The sequence below is a fragment of the Heloderma suspectum genome, chromosome 2 (genome assembly GCF_057233095.1).
Source record: "Heloderma suspectum isolate Gila_16-S chromosome 2, 16-S_ref, whole genome shotgun sequence".
In the NCBI taxonomy this organism is placed as follows: Eukaryota; Metazoa; Chordata; class Lepidosauria; order Squamata; family Helodermatidae; genus Heloderma; species Heloderma suspectum.
In genome coordinates, this window is record NC_139459.1 from 274,980,983 (window position 1) to 275,006,686 (window position 25,704).

The 25,704-nt window shown below is 42.5% G+C and overlaps 1 protein-coding gene across 2 annotated transcripts in view; it reads right to left on the minus strand.

Moving 5' to 3' along the window:
* The window catches only part of RNF145 (ring finger protein 145), a 101,925-nt gene that overhangs the window by 15,569 nt on the left and 60,652 nt on the right, over window positions 1-25,704 (minus strand). For both annotated transcript variants that reach the window (XM_084839271.1, XM_084839273.1), the window contains exons 4-7: window positions 25,426-25,517; window positions 12,265-12,500; window positions 4,363-4,538; window positions 1,880-2,020 (exon numbers count right to left, since the gene is read on the minus strand). In XM_084839271.1, the coding sequence (XP_084695397.1) occupies window positions 1,880-2,020; window positions 4,363-4,538; window positions 12,265-12,500; window positions 25,426-25,517 (645 nt within the window). The remainder of the gene's footprint in view (window positions 1-1,879; window positions 2,021-4,362; window positions 4,539-12,264; window positions 12,501-25,425; window positions 25,518-25,704) is intronic.

Below are 25,704 nucleotides of genomic sequence, written 5' to 3' on the forward strand. Positions count from 1 at the left end.
CCTATAAAGCCTTACACAGCTTGGGACTGCAATACCTGCAGTATGAATTTACCTGTACACTACAATCGTTATCTGAGGCCCTTCTCCAAGTGCCTCCTCTGAGGGAGGCTTGGAGGATGGCAAAAAGAGAGAGGGCCTTCTCAGTGGTAGCCCCCAACTGTGGAATGATCTCCCCACTGAAGTCTTCCTGACGCCAAAATTGTCATCTTTTCAGCATCAGGTTAAGACTGTCCTCTGCTCTGAGACATCTGATGGTATATTATGGGATTTTAATGTCAGTTGTTTTACCAGGCCCCTGTATCTTACTGTAACTGGTTTTTTACCTGTTTTAAATTGTTTTTAAAATGTTGTATGTTACATTTTTTTAGATTATGTTTTTGTTTTGTAATTTTTGTGAACTGCCCAGAGATATTTGGCTATTGGGTGGTACAGAAATGAAATACATGAAAGGACATGAGATGAAATGATCCCAGCTAGTAGACCTCCTCAAACCAGATCCTGCTCATCGGCTACAGTTGCAAATCCCAATGCAGAAGGCTGATCTTGAGTTCAAATATCTTTTCATAAACTAGATGGGTAGACTTGGGCAAGTCACCATTTTTGAGTGTTAATTCTTCTCTATAAAACTATCATCACAGGGACCCCATGTTAAAGACCTGTGAGAAAAAATAAAACTGTACACTTTTTGTAATATATATTATTGTGACTGGGAAATATTTTTCTACATATTAGCTTCATCTGAAATGCTCTTGAATCACTTCCACCCTATTCTGTCCTTGGCTCATTTTTAAGTCCTGTTGATCTGCTTATGGATGGAAACAAATTTTCAGCAGTCTAAAGATCAGCTGCACTGTTATAAATTCCTATTTTTATTCTAGACCGTTGTCAGAGAAAGGCAACTATTTTCAGCTTGCTCACTTTTCCTGCAACTTAAACAGGCTTTCAGGGTGAAACAAAATTACACTGGTTGTCATACTGAAGAAAAAGAAAGGAAGCGGTGGTATGAAAAGGAAAATAAAGAGCATGGGGTAATATTCAACCTGAGTCCTACTTAGAGCAGACCCACTGAAATGAATGGGATTTTAGTCATGACTTATTTAAGTCCCATTCTTTTCACTGGGTCTATTTCAAGTAGGATTTCAGTTGGATTTTAACCTAGGTTACCACTTATTACAATGCTATCACAATGTGCCTGGTGCTTTATGGCACTAAGAAACTAGAGATATGAGGCAAGGGAAACTGACTAGGACTACACATCAAGGTGGCAAGCACACACAGATGCACATCCACCTAAATGTAACAAAGATACCATGTTAGGAAATGAGACCAAGATAAGAGATGTTACAGGAAGGCTTCAAGGAAGCAGTTTTTAAGAGCGTTCTCAAAAGGAGAGGGTGTTCCATCAGGGAGCAACACGTGTAAAAGGCGCAGGAGAAGAGAACAGGAGAAGCAATGGAAGCTTGGTAGAGAAATGACCACCAGATATGCAATTGCAACCAGCAAGAATTGAATATAGGAAGATAAACAAACCAATGGAATCCTAAGAGATGGAAGGAAAGAAAGAGGAATAAATAAGACACACTTGGAAAGCTGGAGTGGCACGTTGTACATTGAATTCAAGAATGTACAAGAATGCGTTGCAAAGGACCTAAGCAGCATTTCTCTTTAAAAAAGGAATAACTAAAGAGATTTAAGAGAGCCTTATTTCAGTGTCAGATCTTGAAACAGTGGGATGAGAAAACGTTTTGTGTGGGTGTTTTGAAAAAGACTATGTAATGTATGCTTTTAAAACTATGCAATGCAAAACCTCTGCTTCGGCCTAACCAACATGGCTTAAACTCTCAAAAGATAACACATCATCAGTGAGTGGTACACTTACCTATTCATAGCTGGGTCATTCATGAATGCTCGATAGCCTTGCAAGTAAAACTTGCAGAGGGTTAGAACTCCAAGTGCAACGAAGGAGACTGTAAACACCAAGCCCAGAAGGGAATAGGGAGTGCTGCAGCATTCTGCAATACTAGGACGGAGAAAATATAGCCAAATTAGAGCTTTGAACAGCTACACTATGTAGCTAGAGACACAGAATAGGTTTGTGAGCACTCTATCCTCATGAGGCTTACGATCTGTAGATTTAGCATAGAAATCCAAAACAAAAGTGTGTATACTCAGAATGCGCCTTAAACATGCATGTGCGCACACACTATGCAGCAATCTCTATCAGATGGAGGTATTTTGGACTCTATCGGTATGTATTAAAAGACAGCACCAACTTGGAGTGCTGCTCTACTTGAATTAAATGAGAAATCACTGTTCAGTGACCAAAAACATGAATGCTTCCAGTTTAACTCATTGGCTTGGTTCAGACATAATGGTAAGCCATGGTGTGGTTTGCTGAAATCTGGATTGTCAATGACTGGGTTCACACAACATGCCATGGCTCGTCATGGCTTATTTAAGCCATGACAAGCTGTGGCACCTGCAGGCGCCATCCTGAATATTCAACCCCCAACCATGGGTTGTTGTGTTGTGTGAACCTGGACAGAGGAGGTTATGCAATGGTTAAACAACATAACCCATGGTCTATTTTAGGGTTATGCAATGGCTGTTTAACCCTCGCATAACCCATCCTCACTGGGTTCACACGACAACCCCTGAATGGGGGTGTGATATGCGACTTGGTGCCATGGCTCACTGTGGGTTAAATAACCCACAACGAGCTGCAGCGTGTCGCTGTTTGCAGGGATGGGTTCACACAAACTATGGTTTGTTAACTAGCTATAAACTGTAAACAGAAGCCATGGTTTGTTGGTGGCTTATGAAGTCTGGATTGTTTAAACTATGGCTTGTCGTGATGGCTTATTTGTGCTGCTGAAACAGAGGTGGGAAACAGAGCAAAAGCAACTTCCAAATAAAGCTGCTCTGAAGGCTGGCAAAATGGGTGAGAAAGAAACAAACCAGAAATAGGGAAAACAAGACAATTCATGACCAAAGCAACAAACCATGTTTAACATCAACTATGGCTTAGCGTTATGTGTGAACATAGCCACTGGACTGGTTTTCACAACTAAGCAGCCCACCATCATTTATTTAAGACACGGTAGGCTGCGGCACGTGCTGGTACGTGCACGCAGCCATTCTGAATATTCAAGCCACAGCTTGTTGTGTCATCTGAACCTGGGTGGTGAGGGTTGTGGCCTGTTCTAGGGCTATACAAGGGTTGTTTAAGCCTTGCATAAACCCTACTGCCCAAGTTCACATGACACCACAAGCCGCAGCTTGAATATTCAAAAACCACCTGGCACACACCACAGTTGGCAGCGGTGATCATGTGAACTGGGTCATTAACATTTCAATTCAAAATTGTCGATAAAGAAGCAAATGGGTTTGCTAGATCAGTTCCCAGTTGGCCAAAATATTAGAAATAAATAGCTAATAGTGGTGGGGCACCAAACATAAATGGAATACCTAGTTAAGTTTTTATTTCTGGTTCACAGGGTGTTTTCTATACACCATTACTGGATCTTTACCTAATTACTGATATGCATGAGGCCAAAGATGGGCTTGTACAAGCCTAACATGATTGTAAAAACAGAAACTATGTTGTCACATGTGGTTCGAGTCCCTTTTGATGTGTGACCCTGTAAACCCATTCATTGGTTTATATTTATTTCTGGTTCTGCATTACTGCAGATGAACGCAAACTCCATATGATCCTTGGAGGAAATCCAGTGGTATGAATCAGTTCAAGTCTAATTCAACTACTTATTACTATGTTGTACACTGAAACTCTCTATTTGACTGTGCTGAGAGTTTTGAAGACAACTCTAAAAAATGATTAATTGTCTAATCAGGAAGAGTGGTTTTCTAACTGCTTGGGCACAACACATTTTTCAGAGAGGTCTTAGGACTCAGGACTGTAACAGACCCTGAGGAATCTCAATGCTAGGGAGGAAGAGAATCAACAATTTCCCTGGAAAAAAAGTGAATCCATGATTCAAGGATTGTTCTGGCTCAATAAAAAAAAAGTCCTCAGTCATTCACTTTTGGTAATTTTGGCTACCAAAGCTACCCAAAAGCTTTCTCTGAGATTTTGTTCTAATGCAGCCCCCAAATCACTTCACCACAGAGAAAAGGTAAACAGAAACAACAGCTCCCAGTTCCTACACATGCCCAACGGTGTGTGTTTCACTGCTCATGAGGTGAGCCTTATCACAGCATTTCTCCGGTGGGGCATGTGTGACCTGGCGCATGCGCTAACCTGCCGGGAGCAGCTTTTCCTCCCCATTTGTAGAAAGCAAGTTTTGTCATGACTTTGAACAACAGATTAGCAAGTGGCAGCTACAGGTTTTAGTTAATTACCTTGTTAGAAAGAGAAAGAGAAGCCTCTCCCTCGAGGCTGGCTGGTCCCGTGTACTGAAGTAAGAGTAGATCTGAAGAGTAAACAGTACAAGCCAGAAGACCATGAAGAGAACAGGGACCACCAGCTGGTTCCAAAGAGACATTCCCAGGGCCAGAAGGCCATACACTTCAACCACCTGGACGAGCCAAAGAAAGAGAAGATGATGTTTGTTTCTTTTCAAAATCTAAGGATCAGCAGAAGTAAATATTTAATGCATCCTTAACTCAGAAGGATTAGTGGTGGCAGAACTCTGACGATATATCAAAATCTAAAAACAAACTGACAAACGCCTACTATTTTTATACATTCTTGCTGACAAATCACTTACAAACATTAAAAAAAGCAAGTGTCATAATTCTGAGTCACCACTTCCTCCTCCTTTTTCTTTTTTACTGCTAGTGTTTAATTAATGGTGCAGATAACAGTGTGCACACACACATGGTAGTCTTTTTTTATAGTTAAGACACACCATGGTGACTTGGCACTTTACTGACGCCTAAATAATAATAAGCAATTCTCGCCTCGCTGCAGCAGACAGCCTGCGTTAGGTCATGGTCCTGTGGCACATCTACCATTGAGGGAAGGGAAGATCCCAACACCTTTGAACTCTGCAATGCTCTCTGAGTAGTAGTGGATGAGTATGGAGCAATATGGGGTGGGAAAGCAAGGGGAGATCCAAATGTTATCTAAAACGACTAAGGAAAATGGTAGCAATTAGATTTTCACGAAAGCTTCTGTGGCTTGTGGTTCAGTCAAGGCAATGCTGAGGGCAGAATGGTCTGACTGGCATTTTGAGAGTTCTTTGGGGAACTGTGGTTCTAGCATTTATGAACATCTAAGAGAAGCAGAAAAGTATTCAACCGAATGGTGGCGCAGTGGTTTTGGGGGAGGGCTTTAAAAAAAGTTTAAGACCTACTTTAGAGGTAACACTGGAAGTTACAGAATAACTCAACTGCATCTTCTCAAGGGCTCTTTCTAAAGCTGGCACTCTTCAGCTAGTTCTGGGAAACAGACACGTACTTTGTAAATCCACTTGTTACTTCTGCTCTGGAAGGTTTTAAACAGACTGTACTGTAAGGCATTTGCAACTTCCGTAGGGCTGCTTCCCAGATGGAGGGACAGATAAGTACGCACTGCCATCAGCAAATGGAAAACAATAGGGGAAAGCTCACTAGAAAGGACAGCCAGAAACTAGCTTGCACCTGGAACGGGGTGGGGTATGCAGTCAGTTCTGCCTATACCCTTCACCTCAGGGATATGCTTTCAGAATTGCAGGGCTCTGTTTATTGCATTTTTTTTTTTTTTTATCCCGCTCCTCAGCCAAAAAAGGCTCCTGGAGTGGCTTACAATCAATGAACAGAGAAGACAGTCCCTGCCTGCAGGCTTACAATCTAAAAAAGATACGACACACAAGGAAAAGGCAATGGGGAGGGAAGAGGGAGCACAGCCAGGGAAGATGGGTGATGTGGTTGCATCACCTCTGGTGATGTGGTTGCAAAGCAGGATGTGTGAGTTTAAATTCTACTGTGGAACAACGTTTTCATCTGGCATAAAAAACCCTTATCGATAACAATGTCACTTCCGAGTCCCAGAAAGAAACTTACGAGCCAAATATTGATTTATGCTGAATTCAAGCTGAGCAAAGGCAACGACTCATATAAGTGAGAGCAACTGGAATACAAACTTAGAAAACCATTGTTAAGCCAACTTTGGGCAATCTGTGACAAGTGCTGGCCTGGAAACTATATGATAACTAGCTTTGACTTTGGTGACGTGTTTTGGATTTTATTTTAGCATAAAGCCTGTTTAATTTTGACCAATATATATATATTCCTATTTCAGGAGAAATAAGGTTCTGATTACAACATGTTATTAGTAAAAATTGTTAATCCCTAACCCTAAATTACAGTAGATTAGAATCTTAACACAAAGCCAATTCGGAGCTATAATTATATTCTGATTGCAGGCAGATTGTCTGAGAAGCAATTCGGAGGGGGGGGAATTAACTTAGTGGCAATTATGTCCTCTTATAACACCATTCCAGTCTCCCTAGCCTACATTACACACTGCTATTCTTAACCACAGTTTATTTTTTATTAGCATTTCTATTATCCAAACAGCAGGTTGTAAATATCTTCCAGATTGTTCCGATATCCCCAAGAACTTAATGCCACTGGATGAAATCCAGTGTAGTTTTCCTGCTGACGAAACAGCTTCCACCAGTGGAATCAGGAGGGTGACAGTTTCCTCTCCGCCCTCACCGCATGCTTTTGACCGCATGCCCAGGAGGGTCGGGAGATCCTCTGGAACAGGTTTATGGGGGGCACACAGGGCTTTAGAGGGGAATAGAGAGGGAGACAGTCCCGCTATGCAGAGTCCTGCTCCCATAACACTGACTTCCACCTGTTGTTTGCACAGGAAGTTAGCAGAACTGCAACGTGAGCACTGCCCCTTAAGGACAATGCACCTAAACATTTTTTCAGATGCTGAGATGCGTGGCATTGCTTAATGGGCATTAAGATTTCACACACAGACGGCATTAGAAAGCCAACGTATTTTACTGCATTTACATTCGTTAGCACATTTTAACATAAACAAGTTAAACATGGAATGAATCAATGCAAGGGCTATACGTTTTAGAGGTGCTACGGAATGTGTTTTCTCCAAAACTACATTTTCTGTAGGGGGAAAACGGTCCAAAGTCTGTGCCCAAAATATTTGTGTGTGTGTGTGGGGGGGTATTTTTGTCACAATCTAGAATAGTAAAGAGGAAATAGTAGCAGGGGTACACACTCCTATAGAATCATCAGAAGTACAGCTGCTGGATACAAGCTGGTTAGCAATATTGTAGGAGGCTGAGAACACAGAAGGCTCCAGCTTATCCAGCAGCCATTGTAATTTTATCCAACGTTAACACTGCAGAGAGAGCAAGCATGGTATAATGCTGGGCTGGGGATAATGGGAGTTATAGTCCAACACATCTGAATCATAGAATAATAGGGTTGGAAGAGGCCTACAAGGCCATCGAGTCCAACCCCCTGCTCAATGCAGGAATCCAGGTCAAGGCATCCCTGACAGATAGCTGTCCAGCCTCGTCTTGAAGGCCTCCAGTGTGGGAGAGCCCACCACCTCCCCAGGTAATTGGTTCCATTGTCGTATTGCTCTGACACTCAGGAAGTTTTTCCTGATGTTCAGCCGGAATCTGGCTTCCTGTCACTTGAGCCCATTATTCCGTGTCCTGCACTCTGGCATGATCGAGAAGAGATCCTGGCCTTCTTCTCTGGGACCACCTTTCAAGTACTTGAAGAGTGCTATCATATCTTCCCTCAGTCTTCTCTTCTCAAGGCTAAACATGCCCAGTTCTTTCCGTCTCTCCTCACAGAGCTTTGTTTCCAGTCCCCGATCATCTTTGTTGCCCTCCTCTGAACCCTCTCCAGTTTGTCTGCATCCTTTTTAAAATGTGGTGCCCAGAACTGGACACAGTACTCCAGATGAGGCCTAACCAGTGCTGAGTAGAGGGGAACGAGTACTTCCCGGGATTTGGAAGCTTCTATGAATGCAGCCCAAAAGAGCATTGGCCTTTTTTGCAGCCACATCACATTGTTGGCTCATATTCAGCTTGTGATCGACAACAATTCCAAGATCCTTCTCGCTTGTAGTGTTGTTGAGCCACGTATCCCCCATCTTGTAACTGTGCATTTGGTTTCTTTTTCCTGGGTGCAGAACTTGGCATTTATCCCTATTAAATGTCATTCTGTTCTTTTCTGCCCAGTGCTCCAGTCTATCAAAATCACTTTGAATTTTGTTTCTGTCTTCCAAAGTATTAGCTATCCTGCCCAATTTTGTGTCATAAGCAAATTGGAGAAGCATTCCCTGCACCTCCTCCTCCAAGTCATTAATAAAAATGTTGAAGAGCACTGGGCCCAGGACTGAGCCCTGTGATACCCCACTTATTACTTCTCCCCAGTTTGAGAAGATCCCATTGATAAGCACTCTTTGAGTCCGATTCTGTAGCCAACTGTGGATCCACCGGATCCTTGTTTCATCCAGCCCACTTTGAGCTAGTTTGCTCATCAGGATATCATGGGGCACTTTGTCAAAAGCTTTGCTGAAGTCGAGGTATATGATGTCTACAGCATTCCCACGGTCTACAAGGGAGGTTACTTGATCAAAAAAAGAGATCAGATTCATCTGGCAGGACTTGTTTTTGACAAATCCATGTTGGCTTTGAGTAATCACTGCATTGTTTTCAAGGTGCTTCCAGATGGATTGCTTTATGATCTGCTCCAGAATTTTCCCAGGGATTGATGTCAGACTGACTTGGTCTGTAGTTCCCAGGTTCCTCCTTTTTACCCTTTTTGAAGATAGGGACAACATTAGCCCTCCTCCAGTCATCTGGCACTTCAACCGTCCTCCGTGATTTCTCAAAGAGAATAGACAGCGATTCTGAGAGTTCTTCTGCCAGTTCCTTTATTACTCTAGGATGCAGTTCATCTGGCCCTGGAGATTTGAACTCATTCAAAGTAATTAGGTGATCCTTCACCATATGCCTATCAATCTCAAGCTGCAATCCTGCCCCTTCAGCCTGTACTTCGCCTTTGCCAGGGGGGTCGTAGACCCTCTTTTGGGAGAAGACTGAGCCAGAGTAGGAATTGAGCACCTCTGCCTTTTCTTTGTCCTCTGTTATCATTTTGCCATCCTCATTTATTAGCTGGACCACCATTTCTTTCCTCTGTCTTTTATTATGAAGGGCATCAGGTTGGGGAAGGCTGGGCTAGAAAGTTAGATTTAAGGCTAGGCAAACTGAGGTGAAAATCCCTGTTCAGATACAAAGTCACACTGGTGACTTTGGGCCAGTCATTCTCGTCAACCTAACCTATCCCACAGGGTTGTTGTGAGGATAAGAAAAAAGGTGGGGAAGAACCATGTACACTGCCTTAAGCTTCCCTTAAGTGGAAGGGAAGGATAAAAAATATAATAAAACAAACTCACTCCCTAACTGCTCTGTTGAAACCTGCCAGTATACATCGGATCCATGCTGCTCCTTACACAAAAAGGGCGACGAGGATATAATCGGAATAGGGGAAAGTGTAGAAAGGAGGAAGCGTTGGGAGGCAACATGGCTATGCAAAGTGAAAAAGATGTGTGTGGTATGCATACGCTGTGTATGATCCCTTTGGATGCAGCTTCCATGCCTACATAACTAGGGTTTCTGTTCTTAGCAGGCTACTAGAAGGCTTACAAGTCCACATTCGGCTGCTTCTTATTAAGGTCACTGCCTTTCCTACCATCCTTGCCTTGTAGGCGCCCTGTTTGCCCTCCCAGATGTGGAAAAGTCTTCCTGTGGCGTGAAGACACAAGTCAATAAAACTAAAAAGTAACACTTGGCATTTATATAGCAGGGTTGTTGTTTTTTAAAAGTATTCAGACAACTTTATATACATTATCTTATCACCCTTATTATCCCCATATTGCACATAGGGGCAGAAGCAGGGAGGTTCCCTAGTGAGTTTGTGGTTACACTGAGAATTGAAATTGGGACTTTCCAGCTCCCAGTGCAAAAGCTTAGCTCAGAAAGTAAGGCAAGATAGCAGAGAGGAAGTTATGCATGGATGTGGGGGCTTTGCCAAGGATGCCATAGGAGTCACAGCCGGAGGACTGAAGTTTCTCTCACTAGAATAGGGGTGGGACACTTGTGGCCCTCCAGATGTTTTAGACTACAACTCCCATGATCCCTCACCAATGGTTAAGCTGGCTATGGCTGATGGGAGTCATAGGCCAAAACTTCTGGAGGGCCACAAGTTGCCCACACCTGGACTAAATGTATGCCATCTCATAACAGCAAATGCAATAATATTAAAATGAAAAACTAAGTTATGCTTTTGCCACATCCTTCAGCATTAGTAGTTTCCATATTTAACATTTAATTTGTATTAACTATCCTTTAGATATCTGGCATGGGTCATTCTTTACAAAGGCAGGCAGCTAACTGAAACAGGCTTGATTTTCCCTGCCCATTTCATCTCCTCCCCCCACCCCCAACAAATGCACATGCATAAAAACAAGATAGCAAGTTTGCTATTAAAAAGAGATCACACCATATTGTTAATTAACAAGCTGATGGTTATTTATATGTATTCCATTCTGTAGCTACATTTGAGACTGCAGCAGTGTAATTATCTATTTCAGTGCTTCATTAACTTCACAATTCGGGATACATAGTATTTTTGGGTCCTGAGGATTCTTTACACACACACACATACACACACACACACACACACACACACAGGAAGAAATGTTTAGGAACAGCAAGCCAACTTTGGATTTAATATACTGCAATTGCTGTCAAAATATGGCATTGTTTTTAGATAAAATTTCACAGAGGAGAAAGCAACGTAAGTGGTGAGGGTGACAGGATGGCATTGAGGTTTCTACTAGTTCATTGGACCAGGCAAAACTGAAATCTAAAGCAGTTTTCTCACCATTCAACAATGAATCCTTCCAATGTATAAAGCTAAAAAGAGAGCTCAGAATTGTATGTAATCACAGAGCGGATAGTAGTCATTGACTACTATATTTTGGGCCAGGCCCTCACTTGCATTTCATCACTTGACAACACGAAATCAAACACAGCCAGAATTTTCTTAGCAATCACATCACTTCCAACACAATGCTCTTGCATCAAGGACATTTATAATTTCAGCAGCAAGCCATCAAGTGTTGAGTAACTGATGGGAAAACCTCAGTTCTTTGAAACCAAGATTAAGGGTGCAATCCAGTCTGATCTGCCCTGGACATTCGTAAGCCTCCGAGCTCAGAGCCTTGCGTGTATCCAGTGCAGAGCAGGAGGCACCTCACGCTTCCTGCTCTGCAGTACAGCTAGATGGGCAATTTTTCCCATCTAGCAGAGGCTTCAGGGAGGAGGAGGTAAGGAAGCTTGGGATATCTTGTAGCCCCACATCCCCAGTCTCCTCACCTTTTTGCCCCCAGGAATGCCTCCTTTTCCCTACGTCCACGCTCCGCTGTGCAAGCATGGAGAGATAGCCGGCGCAGTTCTCTCCATGCCAGTTTCGAGGGGGATGGGGAAGGGGCGGGGCACATGGTTTCCCGGCTCGAGCTGGGAGCCAGGAAACCAAACAATCCTACATCCCCCCAGATGCTGTCTAGGGGACATAGGGTTGCTCTCCCCATTAACTTAGATAGGGGTAATTACAAAACTCGTATTAGCTTGTATTAAACTAATATGGATTTTTTCTTATGGCCAACTACCTTTCCCTTCATAATTAGGAATATGTTCACTGAAAAATTAGAACAGGTTTTCCTGGATTTAATTAGAATCAGGATCCAGCACACCACAGTTTCTAATTCTGTACACTGAAGGGCACAGGAGCTGCCAGAATGCCAACCAGGAGAACCATTTTGCCTTTAAATCAGCTGACAAACCTCCTGAGGTGAGTCGTGAGGTACTACCCTGGAGCAGCAGCTATATACTGTCACCTGCCCCAGCTCGCTGACTATGTCAGCTGATTTAAAGGTGCAAAAGTTCTGTCTTCTCAGGTGTGCAGAAACCAGCAACCTGAGGATGATCATTCCTGCTCTAAAACTTCTTTCATTGTTCAGGTCCAGAGAACGTATATTTCTCAACAATTTATCTTCAGGTTTTTCTAAAATTTCCAGAGTATCACCTCAGGAAACATTGCTGGGGTTTCTTCTTATACATTCTTATCTAAAGAGTTACAGGCAATATTGACTTATATTCAAAACCTGAATGCTGGAGGGGTAGATAATTTGCTAATAATTTTATGAAAACATGCTAAGACGTTATCAATAATATCAGTTACTACTTTCATCAGACACCTTACCTGGACAAGTTCTCTATATGCAGACTTTGCCAGATTGTATGGTACCAGAAGATTGGATGCCAAAAAGTAGAGCACTTCCAAGCCAGTGAAAATCATTGCAAATTTGTTGATGATAACTATTGTTTCCAGAGGGACCAGGCAAAGCCGTGCCAGCAGAGGGAGCATGTGAGCAGAGAAGAGCCAGATCTGTTTGGTTTTCATGACACAGGAGCAAAGGGTGCATACCACAAGCTGACCTGGATATGACACAGAATGAATAGCAAAACCCTTTCACTTTAAAAGCACACACACTGTATCTGTATATAGCTCTGCTTCCCCCTCCCCCTGAAAACTCACATCTAGAATATAGCCTGAAACATCTTGAAACAAATAATAAATCTGTAATTTTGATTAAATGCATTGTCCTTCCCCAACAGCAATGACGAGCTAACCAACAACAAAGTTCTAATTAGGGATCTTTTTTTAAACTGTGCACAATTGTTTAATCCAACATTTTCAAAGCTGTGTCTATAAAACTGAGCACAGTTGCTACAAAGGCATTGTTCAGTTAGTCAACCTACTTTTAACAAAAGCAAAATAGCTTTTGTAGCATGCAGCATATTTTGTGAAAATATGTGAGGACCAAAACAAAAATATAAATCCAAGGCAGCGATTCTAGGGGCTTCCCTACATATTACACTTTAGAGTCCTTACAATGTGCTGTGTATATACCCAGCATAACAGGGCAATCCTAAGGATGTTTTCCCAGAAACATCTAGGTCCAATAACTCCACAGAGTCTCCACAGTTCTCATATCTGAGCAAGTGACATATATTATGAAGCTAGTTAACAGGTGGTGGGGTTGTTTACATGCACAAACGTAAGAAGAAAAAAAATTAGAAGGTATTTGACTTCTACTGTATTTATAAGATTGCAACCCATTCTGACAATAAGAATTGCTACAAGGCCCTTTTAATGTTCCGTGTATACCGATTCATTTAGAGAGCGATCCTATGCCCCTAGACTGCCTGGGGGACACAGGATATTTTTGTTTCCTGGCTCCGAACTCAGAGACAGGGCTCCAAGCTCGGAGCCAGGAAACCACGCTCCCCGCCCCCTCCCTTGCCCCCTCACAGTCAGTGCAGAAAGAACGGTGTTGGCTGCTGCTACAAGCTCATAGGGGGTGAAACGGGAACATTCCTGGGTAAAAGGGGGCCAGGGAGGGGAGGAGACTGGGGACGTGGAGATATGAGATATCCCCAGCCGTCCTCAGCGTCCTTCCCTCCCCCTCCCCGAAGCCACTGCTAGACGGGTGAAATCACCTGTCTAGGTAAAATGCAAAATGGGACACACCACGCGCCTCCTGCTCTCCATTGGTGACTCATAAGCCTCTGAGTTCTTATAAGTCTTATGAAGAGTTCTTATGGATTGCACCCTCAGTCTGCAGTCTCCATGACAAGGAGCCTGTAACTGCAGAACCTATGGCCACAATAACTGGCCTAATTTTGGGACTTCGGTTTCTTCTCCCATACCCTGCTTTTTGCACCACCTAACCTCATAAAAGGGCTCTGGAGAACTTGTATGCTATTTTGTGGCATTTTGATCGGTCCTAACAAAGGTATTAGGGCCGCGGTGGCTTAGTGGTTAAGACGCTGAACTGCAGACCGGAAGGTCAGCAGGACAGCAGTTCGAGACCCGAGTACCGCGTGACGGAGTGAGCTCCCGTCTTCAGTCCCAGCTCCTGCCAACCTAGCAGTTCGAAAGCAAGAAATTGCAAGTAGATAAATAGGTACCGCCTTGGCGGGAAAGGTAACAGCGTTCCGTGCACCTCGGTGTTCAGTCATGCCGGCCACATGACCACGGAAGCGTCTTTGGACAGCACTGGCTCTTCGGCTTAGAAACGGGGATGAGCACCGCACCCTAGAGTCGGACACGACTGGTTGGGGACACCTTTACTTTTTAACAAAGGTATTGCCCAATTTTGGATTCTTTCCCTCATGCACCAGCACTTCTGTGGGATTGTTTTTGCATGCCAAAGGAAGACAGAAACAATTCGGGGGAGGGGGAATACATACTGCTAAGGCTGTTCCCTTTCCTAATATGGAAACACAGCTTACTTGCATAAACTGGTTCACTTCAAAATCTGCAGATTTTAACTTATCACATCCTTATGCTGAAATCTACCTATCTATATCAGATTACTTTAAAAGCAATCAGGTAACATCCTGGTTTGTTCTGCTGAAATTCTCTTTGAATTATTTGTAAAAATTCCGATCTGAGGATAGGAAGATAAGTTTCCAAGTGACCATTATGTCTGGACAAATTGGGGAAAACCCACCCCCTTTTCATGTTGAACAGTTCGCATTCTAAAATGCAGACTGCTGCGTACAAGTTATTTCACGGAAGTGGTAAAAGGCCTCATGAGTGGATATATTTATTTAGAGGGCAATCTCTTTTTGAAAGGACTGGATGACGTGGCTTCTCCCTCATCTCTAAATTATTTTTCCCTACTGCATTCAGAAACCACGTGTAGCAACACATTACAGCTGTCTTAAAGCATTACACAATAAGCCTTTCAAGGGCATCAAATCCTTATGTGCCAAAGTCCGTGTCATCAGTGACATGAGAATACCAAGCTCCCCATACTTGCTCTTTTGCAAGCTGACCGTGCAAGTCTTCCCTTCCTGGACTGGTGGATCTGTGCCATTCAGCAGTGCCTATACAGTGTCAGTACCCAAACTCATCCTCCAATGTCATCCAGAAAAAAAGAGCACGTCCCCTCATTTCTAGGCATCAGTTGAATACTGGCTGAATGTTAAAAGCAAAGCCGTGCTTACTGCTCCAGCCAAGTGTAACATTAAGAACTCTGAAGTACCTATCTTTGTTGAGGTCAAGCTGCTCTCTACCCATTTGTAACTGAATAGAATACAGAACATGATCCACACAACACAGATGACAAAACTGAGCATGAGGATGAATAATGCAAGGCAGATGATCTGAGTGAGATTGTAATTAAAGCAGCACATCCCGCCCCTAATCATTTAGCGTCTTCTTGACTTATCCCCTCCTGTTGCTCAATGTCATATATTTTCCCTTTATAGGTTTCCAGTTTTAGGTGCAACTGCAAGAAATGCATCTAAATTTAAAAACCAAGGTAATCTTCAAAAACTAAACAAAACACAGTTATCTTAATGATAAATTGAGCTGGAAAAGCTTCTCCTTCCACACACACAATGTTTATACTTTGGACAGAAATTTGAAATAAAAATGCTTAAAATGACAAGTAGCCATGACAATCCAGAAAATAGCAGACTGTATAATAAAATACATAATCAAGTCTTCTTCCCTTACCCATTTCAAGCAATTTTATGCTGCTTTTATATACAGCTATATCTGCTTTAATTTTTATACTGATTAATTTTTTCCACTGATTGTATTTTTTGGTTCTGATGTGTTGTAAAGCTGCCCTGATTTTTTTTTGGGGGGGAGGGTGGAATATAAGTATCTTCAGAAAGTAAAATAAAATACAGTCTTGTTGCAGGTATCAGAGACCTATAGAACAAACACAACAGTAGCAATCAATGTTACGCCAAACTTTCTTCTAGTGAGGACAGCCACTAAGTCATCTCTATATGAGGTGGATGTGTTGAAAGAAGGTGACTTGATGGATATACTGGCTCAAGCATATTCAGCAGCAGCGTGAGGGGGACAGCAGGACTGCACCCATTGGTCATGTCCCTGGCAACTGTGCAGATGGTATTAAGTGTCGTCTTCCTCATGAACAGCAACCCTGGTCCAGTCAGGGTTCCTGGTCTCAAGGGGGGCCCTGCACATGTACTTATGTAGACAAACAGGGTCCTCTCTCACTAATGCCAAATATACGTCCACTGGGTTGTTAACAACCTATGGTTTGTTAACCATGAATGCTGGCATTGGGGGTGGGAGCAGGGAGAATGGCCATGAACACTGTAACGGACTTCTGAAATTCTCTCTAAAAAGCTCAAATGACTTGTGCAATTTAACCTTTACATTGTATTTATTTAAAATTATTTTAGGTGACCTTTAAGGTCATTATCTCATCATTATCTAGGAAGAACCTGTATGTTGCTGCTGAGTTAATATTTTTGGCAGAAAGAGGCTGGGTTCACACATTGCAATAATCTATGCTCAAGGCTGAGTATGGGTTGTCATTGAACTGTGGGCTCTTGTGTTAGCATAGCGGGGTTCAGACAACAAACGATGGTTTGTAAGCCATGAAGAGAACCCATGGTTTGTTGTTGGGTTGTGGGTTGCTCATAGTTAACAAACCATGGTTTGTTAGCACTGCTGGGTTCAGACAACACAGCCACTCTTGATTCAACAACAACCCATGGTTCAGCGATAAACTTGAGTATGGGTTGAGTGTGGGTTATCATGTTGTGTGAACCCAGACAGTGTGTTGGGACTAGGAAAAGCGTGATCCTGAAAAGTATTTCCACCCTCCTATTATGAGCATGTATAGCTTTAGCACAGAGGCACGGGCGTGCACGTGTATATATGCAGTATGCCACAGACACCAAAGCAAATCCAACTGTGAAGGCCAGATATTCCTTTCTATGAACATTGCAACAGTAGTATAGCTAAGATATAAAAGAAACGTTGGAGCAATAGACACATATGCACCCACAATATAGAGAAGATCATGTCAAATACTCAAACAATACCCATATACAATGGTGAGACCACTGGGGGAAAAGGATATCTTGTGAATGTTAGATGCGGAATGTTAGATGCTGAGGTCTCTCAAGTTCATTGCCTGCTTGATAACCTGCAAAATGTATGCACTCATCTTCCCCTTGAACCGGGCAATATGGATTCTTGCTCTTAGATGTGGCACTTATGAGCACGCAGGAAATTTGAAGAGCACTTCAGAACCCTGCCCTAAGGTAGAAAGCTCTCTAGAGGAACACTTGAGATCTCATTGCCTTCTGCAGTGCAGATGAACCAATTGTTACAATAACAGCTTTTTCACCTTGCTATAAAGTTCCTCCACCCACTCCACTCTCAAGAATGAGCTATATTTCGTTGGTAGTCATTGACCACATACTGGGATGTCTTGCATTGATTTCCTCATCCCAAAGAAGTCCTAACAAACCACGCTCTGCTATCAAAGAAAATGACTTAAGTTCTGTATATGTTATATTTTGAAATGCTAAAATGCCAAATGGTGGGCAGCAAAGCTTCAAAACCGGTATAAGGCTTTTAAGTAGTTCAAGAGCTACAAGGCACATACTTACTAAAGGTTGGTTCAGGTGTAACCATCTTGGCTTAATAAGCTATGGCTGATTAAGCTGAGACCATTATGGCCTTCACGCAGTCTAGACTACTTGCAGCACTAATCTCTTCTGCAATCCTATGCAAGTCAAAATCAGTAAATCATCATCATCATCATCACTGACAAGTAACTTTACTTATGAGTGATAGAAGATTACCTATAAGCAAGTGAGTGCATATTCTGGGCTCCTGCCATCTCGCACAAAATTTGACGCTAAGAATTATTTTTTTTAAAAAGAAGTCAAAAAAACTTCCCAGCCCTTTCCAGAAAAAGATTAGAACTACATTAACTGACTGCTACAGCATCTAACCAGAACCCCCAAACACAGTAGAATAAAACCCAAATTGTCAAGACTGCACATTTTCTTCCATATGATGATATGTTGACTCTATTCACATGCTGGGAAACTGGGCATTCCTACATGTATATCAGTAAAAGATACATCAGATCAATAATTGTAATAAGGAATAGAAGAAATAGCTATGCTGGGAATCTTACAGAGAGGATTAAAAAAAACATTTTCCCCCATGGCTTCATTATTTCCTGACATTTTACATCTCTAGTCTTTCTATAAATGTCTTATTACATAGTTTTTAGAAATCATTTCAGGGAAGTAAAGGCTGGGTAACAATATATAAACACACTGTTTTAAATTCTAAAAGAAAATATTTCATAATCCTAAACGGTTCAGTTTGTTCAATTTCTCAAAATTTTTAAGGGCAAAAAAGAAGCAAAAATAATCCTTGGGGGAAAAAATGAGAAAGAAACATTTTTCCCTGAATTTTTCGGCTTTTCCTGGGCCTCCACATCTCTATATCCAAACCCAGACACTCTGGGTTGTTTAGGGGTTGGACTCAATGGTCTTGTAGGCCCCTTCCAACCCTACTATTCTATGAACCCCAGAGTCAACCTACAATTTGTTGGATTAACTTTGAGTTGTTTAACCTCTAAACAACCCAGAGTGTCCAGGTTAGGACATCACACTAACAACCTATGAATGGGGCAATTGTAGGTTGTTAATTGAAAACAGAAGCAATGAGTGTGCTGGAGGCAGCATGCTTGCTTGGTCCTGCTAGATTTTGGCAATTCATGGGTTAATTAACCCAAATTGCCATTACATGCAAACTGGGTCACAGAGAGTTGAAATTATGCCAGCTGTCTTCACACTGCAAAGTTTACCAGATACCCTCAGTCCCACCTAACCAATCACCACCTCCCTGAAACACTGCAGAGAGTTCCAGGGGGCATCAATTTACTGTTAAACTTTCAATTTTTTTTAAAAAAATTGTTAATTCCACTTTCTCTCATGCATCACCTGTATAAGTGGTGCTTTCTTGTTGCAGAGTGGATTGTGGGATACATGGCATATGCTTGTAGCTGAGACGGATTGCATATGTCAATATTTAAAGTAATTTCACAACCATGCCATGTGCTGACACACACAATATTGGAAAGCTTAAGAATTACCTTAGCTTGAAAGCAGCCATGGTCACACATCACGGTATGCCAGAACTTATAGCTTAATGAACTAGGATGTGAAAGAGCTGCATTGCTGCTGCATGCAGGCTATTTGCTCCTCTGAGACAAAACGCTAACAACCCCTTCCTCAGTGATGCTGGCACTTCCTGCCCATAGAAAGGAAAGAAGGGAAACCAAAAAAAAAAAAGGGGAAAGGGGAGAAAAACATACCCCCAATAAACCAAACTAACAGCGGAGTACTTTTCTGCACAAGTTTCCATCCACTGACCCATTATTATGAATGCCGGGAAGTGGAATTTTTAAACGATTAGTTCATCCACTTTGGAACAGGAGCCAGCCATTTTACTTGCTGAATCCTGCAATGAGCTATGATACTTAGAGACTGAGTCATAGCCGAGGGCTAGCTTGCGCTGCATTCAGGTTACCATCACAGGAATGAGAGAAGTACAGTCATTTCAGAACAAAAGGGCTACATTTCTTGAGCTGAATTGTTTCGGTTGTCTCACTCAGGAAAAAGTCAGCTAACATCTCAGGTTCTAGATTAACTGTACTTTCAATGTGGATGTTTTGTGGGAACCAACAGGGCTGCAGAGGCTGGTAGGAGAGGCTGCCTCATGTACTGAACATGCCATTAATGCAGAATGATGGCCCTAACCCAGATTCTTGGGCATTTCTCCTTCCACCTAATCCACCCACTCCCACAAAATAGGCTTAAGGTTCTTTAAGCATGTTGCTTTTTAAGGGAGGGAAAATCTCAAGCTTAGGAACCAAGAGGGTGAATGAAAGAGTTTCTTACCCACCCACACGATCAGGAAATGTGTCTGTTGCACAACAGTTTAAAACTGCTGAGTTTTTGAACAGCTTCCTGTTCAACTAGCGCTGAATCTCAACAATCTAGTGCTATAAGGCAGTGCTCTGTAGGTGAGGAGGATGCTGCTCATGTAGCCCTGGATCAGGATGGAACCGCACACAGAGTAGAGGGTGGGACTTGTGAACGTTCCTGCCACTAGGAAGGTTCACATGACCCCCACACACATTGAAACATGTGATGGGGGCCACATGGACTCACCCAGCCCCCCCTTGTTATGTAAGAACAGTAACAGTGTGGTACAGTGGTTAGAGTGTTGGACTGGGACTCAGCAGATTGGGTTTCTAGTCCCACTCGGCCATGACGCTCACTGGATGACTTTTGGCCAGTCACCGACCCTCAGCCTAACATACCTCACAGGGTTGTTGTGAGGATAAAATGGAGAGGACGACGACCATGCAAGCCGCCTTGGGCTTCTTGTAAGAGGGAAAAAAGGCGGGATATAAATGTAATAATAAATAAATAACATGACCCCTGCCCCCGTTAATATGAGATATAGAACTGATGGTATACAGACCTGAGCACACAAATCTATATGTGAAAAGAACAGTGTACAGAAATGGGCAAATTTATAATGATTGATATACACATCAGAACTACCTCAATCCTTCACACAATAGGATTTGAGCAGCCTAACCATGTATAGGATTTCAGTCTACTGCATATATAAACGGTGATACAAATGCATGAATCCTAAGATACATGTTTAAAAATATGTTACATTAACTCTCTAGCATGCAGGTCCCTTCCTAGTTTTTGTTTATTCCAAAGTAAGTTTGGGGGCGTGAGGGGGCAGTCTGATCCCAATCAGAACTGCAACATACAGGGAGGGGAGGTTTAATCCTTCCTCCCCAGCTGTGACACTCCCAAATTACACCCCCATGTGGGGTTCTTTTTTTACTATCAATAACTGCTGCATGGGAAGAGACAGGAAGTGGGGGAGAGGAAGGAAGTGGGTTGGCTTCATTAAAATTAGGCTAGACGCAATCTAAGCCCAGTTTGGGTATTCAACCCCCTATGTCATTTGCTGCATCCCCACACTTGCCATGCCCCCAACAATCTCGCCGTTTTTGATATGCTGGAGCGGGGAGCTCTGAAGCAGGGAACCTGCTGTACACCTCATTGTGCAGGGTTGTCAATCGCACAGTGTGTTCTGTAAGGTTTAGACATTTATGTTTTGCATTAATAGAAAATTAAATAGAAAATTAAAGCCACCTTGGGTTCCTTGCAAGAGGAAAAAAGGCGGGGTATAAATGCAATAAATAAATAAATAAAAATGAAAAGAACTTGGTTTTAAAAACTCCATGCAGAAGTTGCTTGATAACATATGTCATCCTGTCACACATATGACCCCCGGCCCTGGCCCCAGGCAGGTTGGACTTTAGCATGAAAATAGTGGGGTATGACATTGTGTTTATTAAATTTATAAAAGACAAAGCTGAATGCATTTTATAATCATTTTTTAAGGTGAGAAGCTCAGTTGGCTTCCTGTCAAACAGAAATTGGGAAAGAGTTACTGAACTGGCAGAGTTGTTGCAAGATTAAACCTAAATAGCTTTTTGTCTGTATTTTAAATTGCCAAGTAAATCAGATGCTTCCCTCCTTATGAAAAATCTTTACTGGAGTGCCCATCTGAAGAGTTAAACATAACTGTAAAACAGAAGCTGAATGAAAGTATGTTTGAGAGACAAAAGGGAAATAAACAGAGATTTCAAAATTACAAAGGGTCCCTGGTTTTTGTGAGACCAGTCACGGAAATAGAGCATGTTGCAAAATTAGCCCAGGAAGGAAGATAGCAAGCCAGAAGTGATACTTCCTTGCTGCATTAGAAAAGCCATTCCGAAAGCAAGTTTTCAGATCTCCTTTCTCAAAACCCACAACCCATTCAACAACCCATCCATCTACACAAAAAGGCTAAATAGGTGAGACTTCTTACTGAAGCTGCATAGCATAGTTTCGATAAGTGAGCTGTTTAAAAAGTTACTGCCAGAAGGCAAACTGATTCCCAGGCCAACCTGCTGAAACAGTCCCAGAAAGTGTAGGCTGACAAATCCCTTTGAAACCATGGGGCATTCTTTGCTTTTGAAAGAAGGCACCAATAATTTTAAGTCTTCAAAAGCTAGTCATGACCACTGTGGAAGAAAACACCCCCAAACTAGTCTTGAGTACACCACCAACTTCTTTGCACACCCTAGTCAGTAGATGCTTTGGGCCAACAGATGTTTCACGAGCTTCCGCCAGGCTTTAAAAACGTGGCTGTTCGGGCATTTGGGGTGGGTTAGGGTTTTTTAGAGCAGTGCTGGTGGGGGGTTTTTTTGTTCAGTTGATTATGTAAATTTATTATTAGTATTATACACTGCCTATAGTGGCCGGGTAGCCGGCCAGATGGACGGCTAATAAATCAAATAAATAAATAAATGTTTCTATTGTCAGTTTTAGAAAACACTAGTAGCATTTGGTAGCACAAAAACCAGCAGAAGCCATCACCTAATTTAATCAACTAGCATTTCAGAAGCAGCTCACAAACTCTATGCATGCATTACTCGCATGTAGGGCACTCATGACAACGGTATCCCAGCTGAACTGTTTAAAATCTTGCAAGATGATGCTGTTAAGGTGATGCATGCCATATGCCAACAAATTTGGAAAACACAAGAATGGCCACCAGATTGGAAAAAATCAACTTATATCCCCATACCAAAAAAGGGAAGCACCAAAGAATGTTCAAACTATCGAACAGTGGCAGTTATTTCTCATGCCAGTAAGGGAATGCTCAAGATCTTGCAAGGTAGACTCCAGCAATTCATGGAACGAGAATTGCCAGATGTACAAGCTGGGTTTAAAAAAGGCAGAGGAACTAGAGACCAAATTGCCAATCTCCGCTGGATAATGGAGAAAGCCAGGGAGTTTCAGAAAAACATCTATTTCTGTTTTATTGACTACTCTAAAGCCTTTGACTGTGTGGATCATAACAAATTGTGGCAAGTTCTTGGTGGTATGGGGATACCATGTCATCTTGTCTGCCTCCTGAGGAATCTGTATAACGACCAAGTAGCAACGGTAAGAACAGACCATGGAACAATTGACTGGTTTAAGATTGGGAAAGGAGTACAGCAGCCTTGTATACTCTCACCCTACCTATTCAACCTGTATGCAGAACACATCATGCGACGTGCTGGGCTTGATGAAGCCAAGGCTGGAGTTAAAATCGCTGGAAGAAACATTAACAATCTCAGATATGCAGATGATACCACTTTGATGGCTGAAAGCGAGGAGGAGCTGAGGAAACTTCTGACGAAGGTGAAAGAAGAAAGTGCAAAAGCTGGGTTGCAGTTCAACCTCAAAAAAACCAAGATTATGGCAACCAGCTTGATTGATAACTAGCAAATAGAGAGAGAAAACGTGGAGGCAGTGACAGACTTTGTCTTTCTAGGTGCAAAGATTACTGCAGACGCTGACTGCGGCCAGGAAATCAGAAGACATTTACTTCTTGGGAGGAGAGCAATGACAAATCTTGATAAAATAGTTAAGAGCTGAGACATCACACTGACAACAAAGGCCCACATAGTTAAAGCAATGGTATTCCCCATAGTAACCTATGGCTGCGAGAGCTGGACCATAAGGAAGGCTGAGCGAAGGAAGATAGATGCTTTTGAACTGTGGTGTTGGAGGAAAATTCTGAGAGTGCCTTGGACTGCAAGAAGATCAAACCAGTCCATACTCCAGGAAATAAAGCCAGACTGCTCACCTGAGGGAAGGATATTAAAGGCAAAACTGAAGTACTTTGGCCACATCATGAGAAGACAGGATACCCTGGAGAAGATGCTGATGCTAGGGAAAGTGGAAGGCAAAAGAGTGGCCGACCAAGGGCAAGATGGATGGATGATATTCTGGAGGTGACGGACTCGACCTTCGGGGAGCTGGGGGTGGCGACGGCCGACAGGAAGCTCTGGCGTGGGCGGGTCCATGACATCACGAAGAGTCGGAAGCAACTGATCGAATAAACAACAACATGGAATTCATCCATAGCCATTTTCCTGGTCCTGCTCCTGATGTCAAGCTCCTGGGCTTGTTCTGACCCCTACCTCCCATGTTGAGCATGGAGGTCTGAACAGGCAGTTCTGTTTGTGAGCATCTCCTTGCACGCTGGGGCACGACACAATCCAGACACCTGATATAGCAGGGTGGAGCTAGCCCGAGAGCCCAATATTGGGGGTGGGGCCAATAGCCCTGGCCCCACTCCTGCACCGACAGGTGAGTGCCCCACACATGAGTAATGCATGTATAGGGCTACAGTGATTCAGCAATTTAGACCCAGTTCAGATGAAATAGGAAATCATGGCTTTCTACTATATGGATGAGTCCTGGACTTCTCGTTCACACATGCTTGACAAGGAAATTGGAAGGTTTTGGTTCCACTTTTAAACAAACCACAGTTCCCTGTTACATCTGAACTCATGGAACTGCAGTTTGTTTAAATTCTAGTTTGTGAATAAACCAGGATATGAAACCATGGTTTGATTCTGGTTTGTTTAAACAAACCACAGCTCTTTCTGTGCAGCCACAAAAGAAGATGGGGGAATATGTGAGCCTAAAGTTCATGCAAGTGAGAAGGCTATGGTTTCCCATTATGTCTGAGCTGGGCCTTGGTGTCAAAAAAGCGGAACATGTATTTACAGTTATATATATTTGTGTATACCCATATCTCATATAGGAAATTATGGCCTGAAGTGGGAATCACCAACAGTAGCTCATGGGCCAAATCTGGCTCCTCAAGGACAGCTGTTTGGCTCCTCAGCTGCCAACCCAACTAAGAAAGGCAAACCAAGAGCTTTTGAAGGGATCGGTAGCAATGGCCATACAACTTGGCAGCAATCAGCTTTGGAGATAACCATGTTTCCATTCCTTCTTCAAGCTGTCCCTCCAGTTTCTGACCAAGGGCCTCTAACAAAAGAGAAAAGGAAAACAAAACAAACCCTAGAATCTTATGGCCTAAAGATAATAAAATGTAATTTCCTGTCCTAAAGCTGGAGTCTTCATGTACTATAGACTCTACTGCTTAATCTACACAATCCAGTTCATAGTGCAGCACAGGTAGAAAAAAAAATGAACAGGGAGCACCATTCCAAAGATGACATAGAACAAATAGCTCCCAATGACTGAAGCAAGTGAGCCAAAATTCCAGTCTGGCTCATGAAACTGTATAAATCCTTGCTAGTAATTTTGTTTTCTAATGCTGTAAATGTAACACAGAGCTGCGGTGGATATGGCAGAGACAAACATGGGAAAAAGCATTCGGGGTGATGTGAGGATGCTTTTGATGATGTGAAATGAATTTTATCGGATTTGTTTATTCATGAAGACCATCACAAAATGAACATTTAACAAAAGATACTGGATAGCAATACAAAGAAAATGTATTTACATAAAAACACAAGTCCAGATCATATAGAATAAACTTAACAGATGTGCAGAGCAAAGAGCACGATGCCTGGAAGATGTTGCTATTGGGCATACTCACCTATTAAGGCAGTCATAAAACGATTCATGGACAGAGGCTCTAAATACATTGGCCCTTCATAGCCAGACTCCAGTTCACTCCTCACATAATCCCTGAAAAACATAATGAAGTACATGTTAAGACATGTTTAAAGATGGATGCAGTTAGGATTTTAACCATTTCTAAAAGACAGCAAAAACTGGGCAGATTGCACAGATCGAACGGTAGGAAGTAGTTGATTTCATTAACATAATACATTAAGGCTCACAGTGATTTTTATAGGCAGTTCTTTAAGTACTG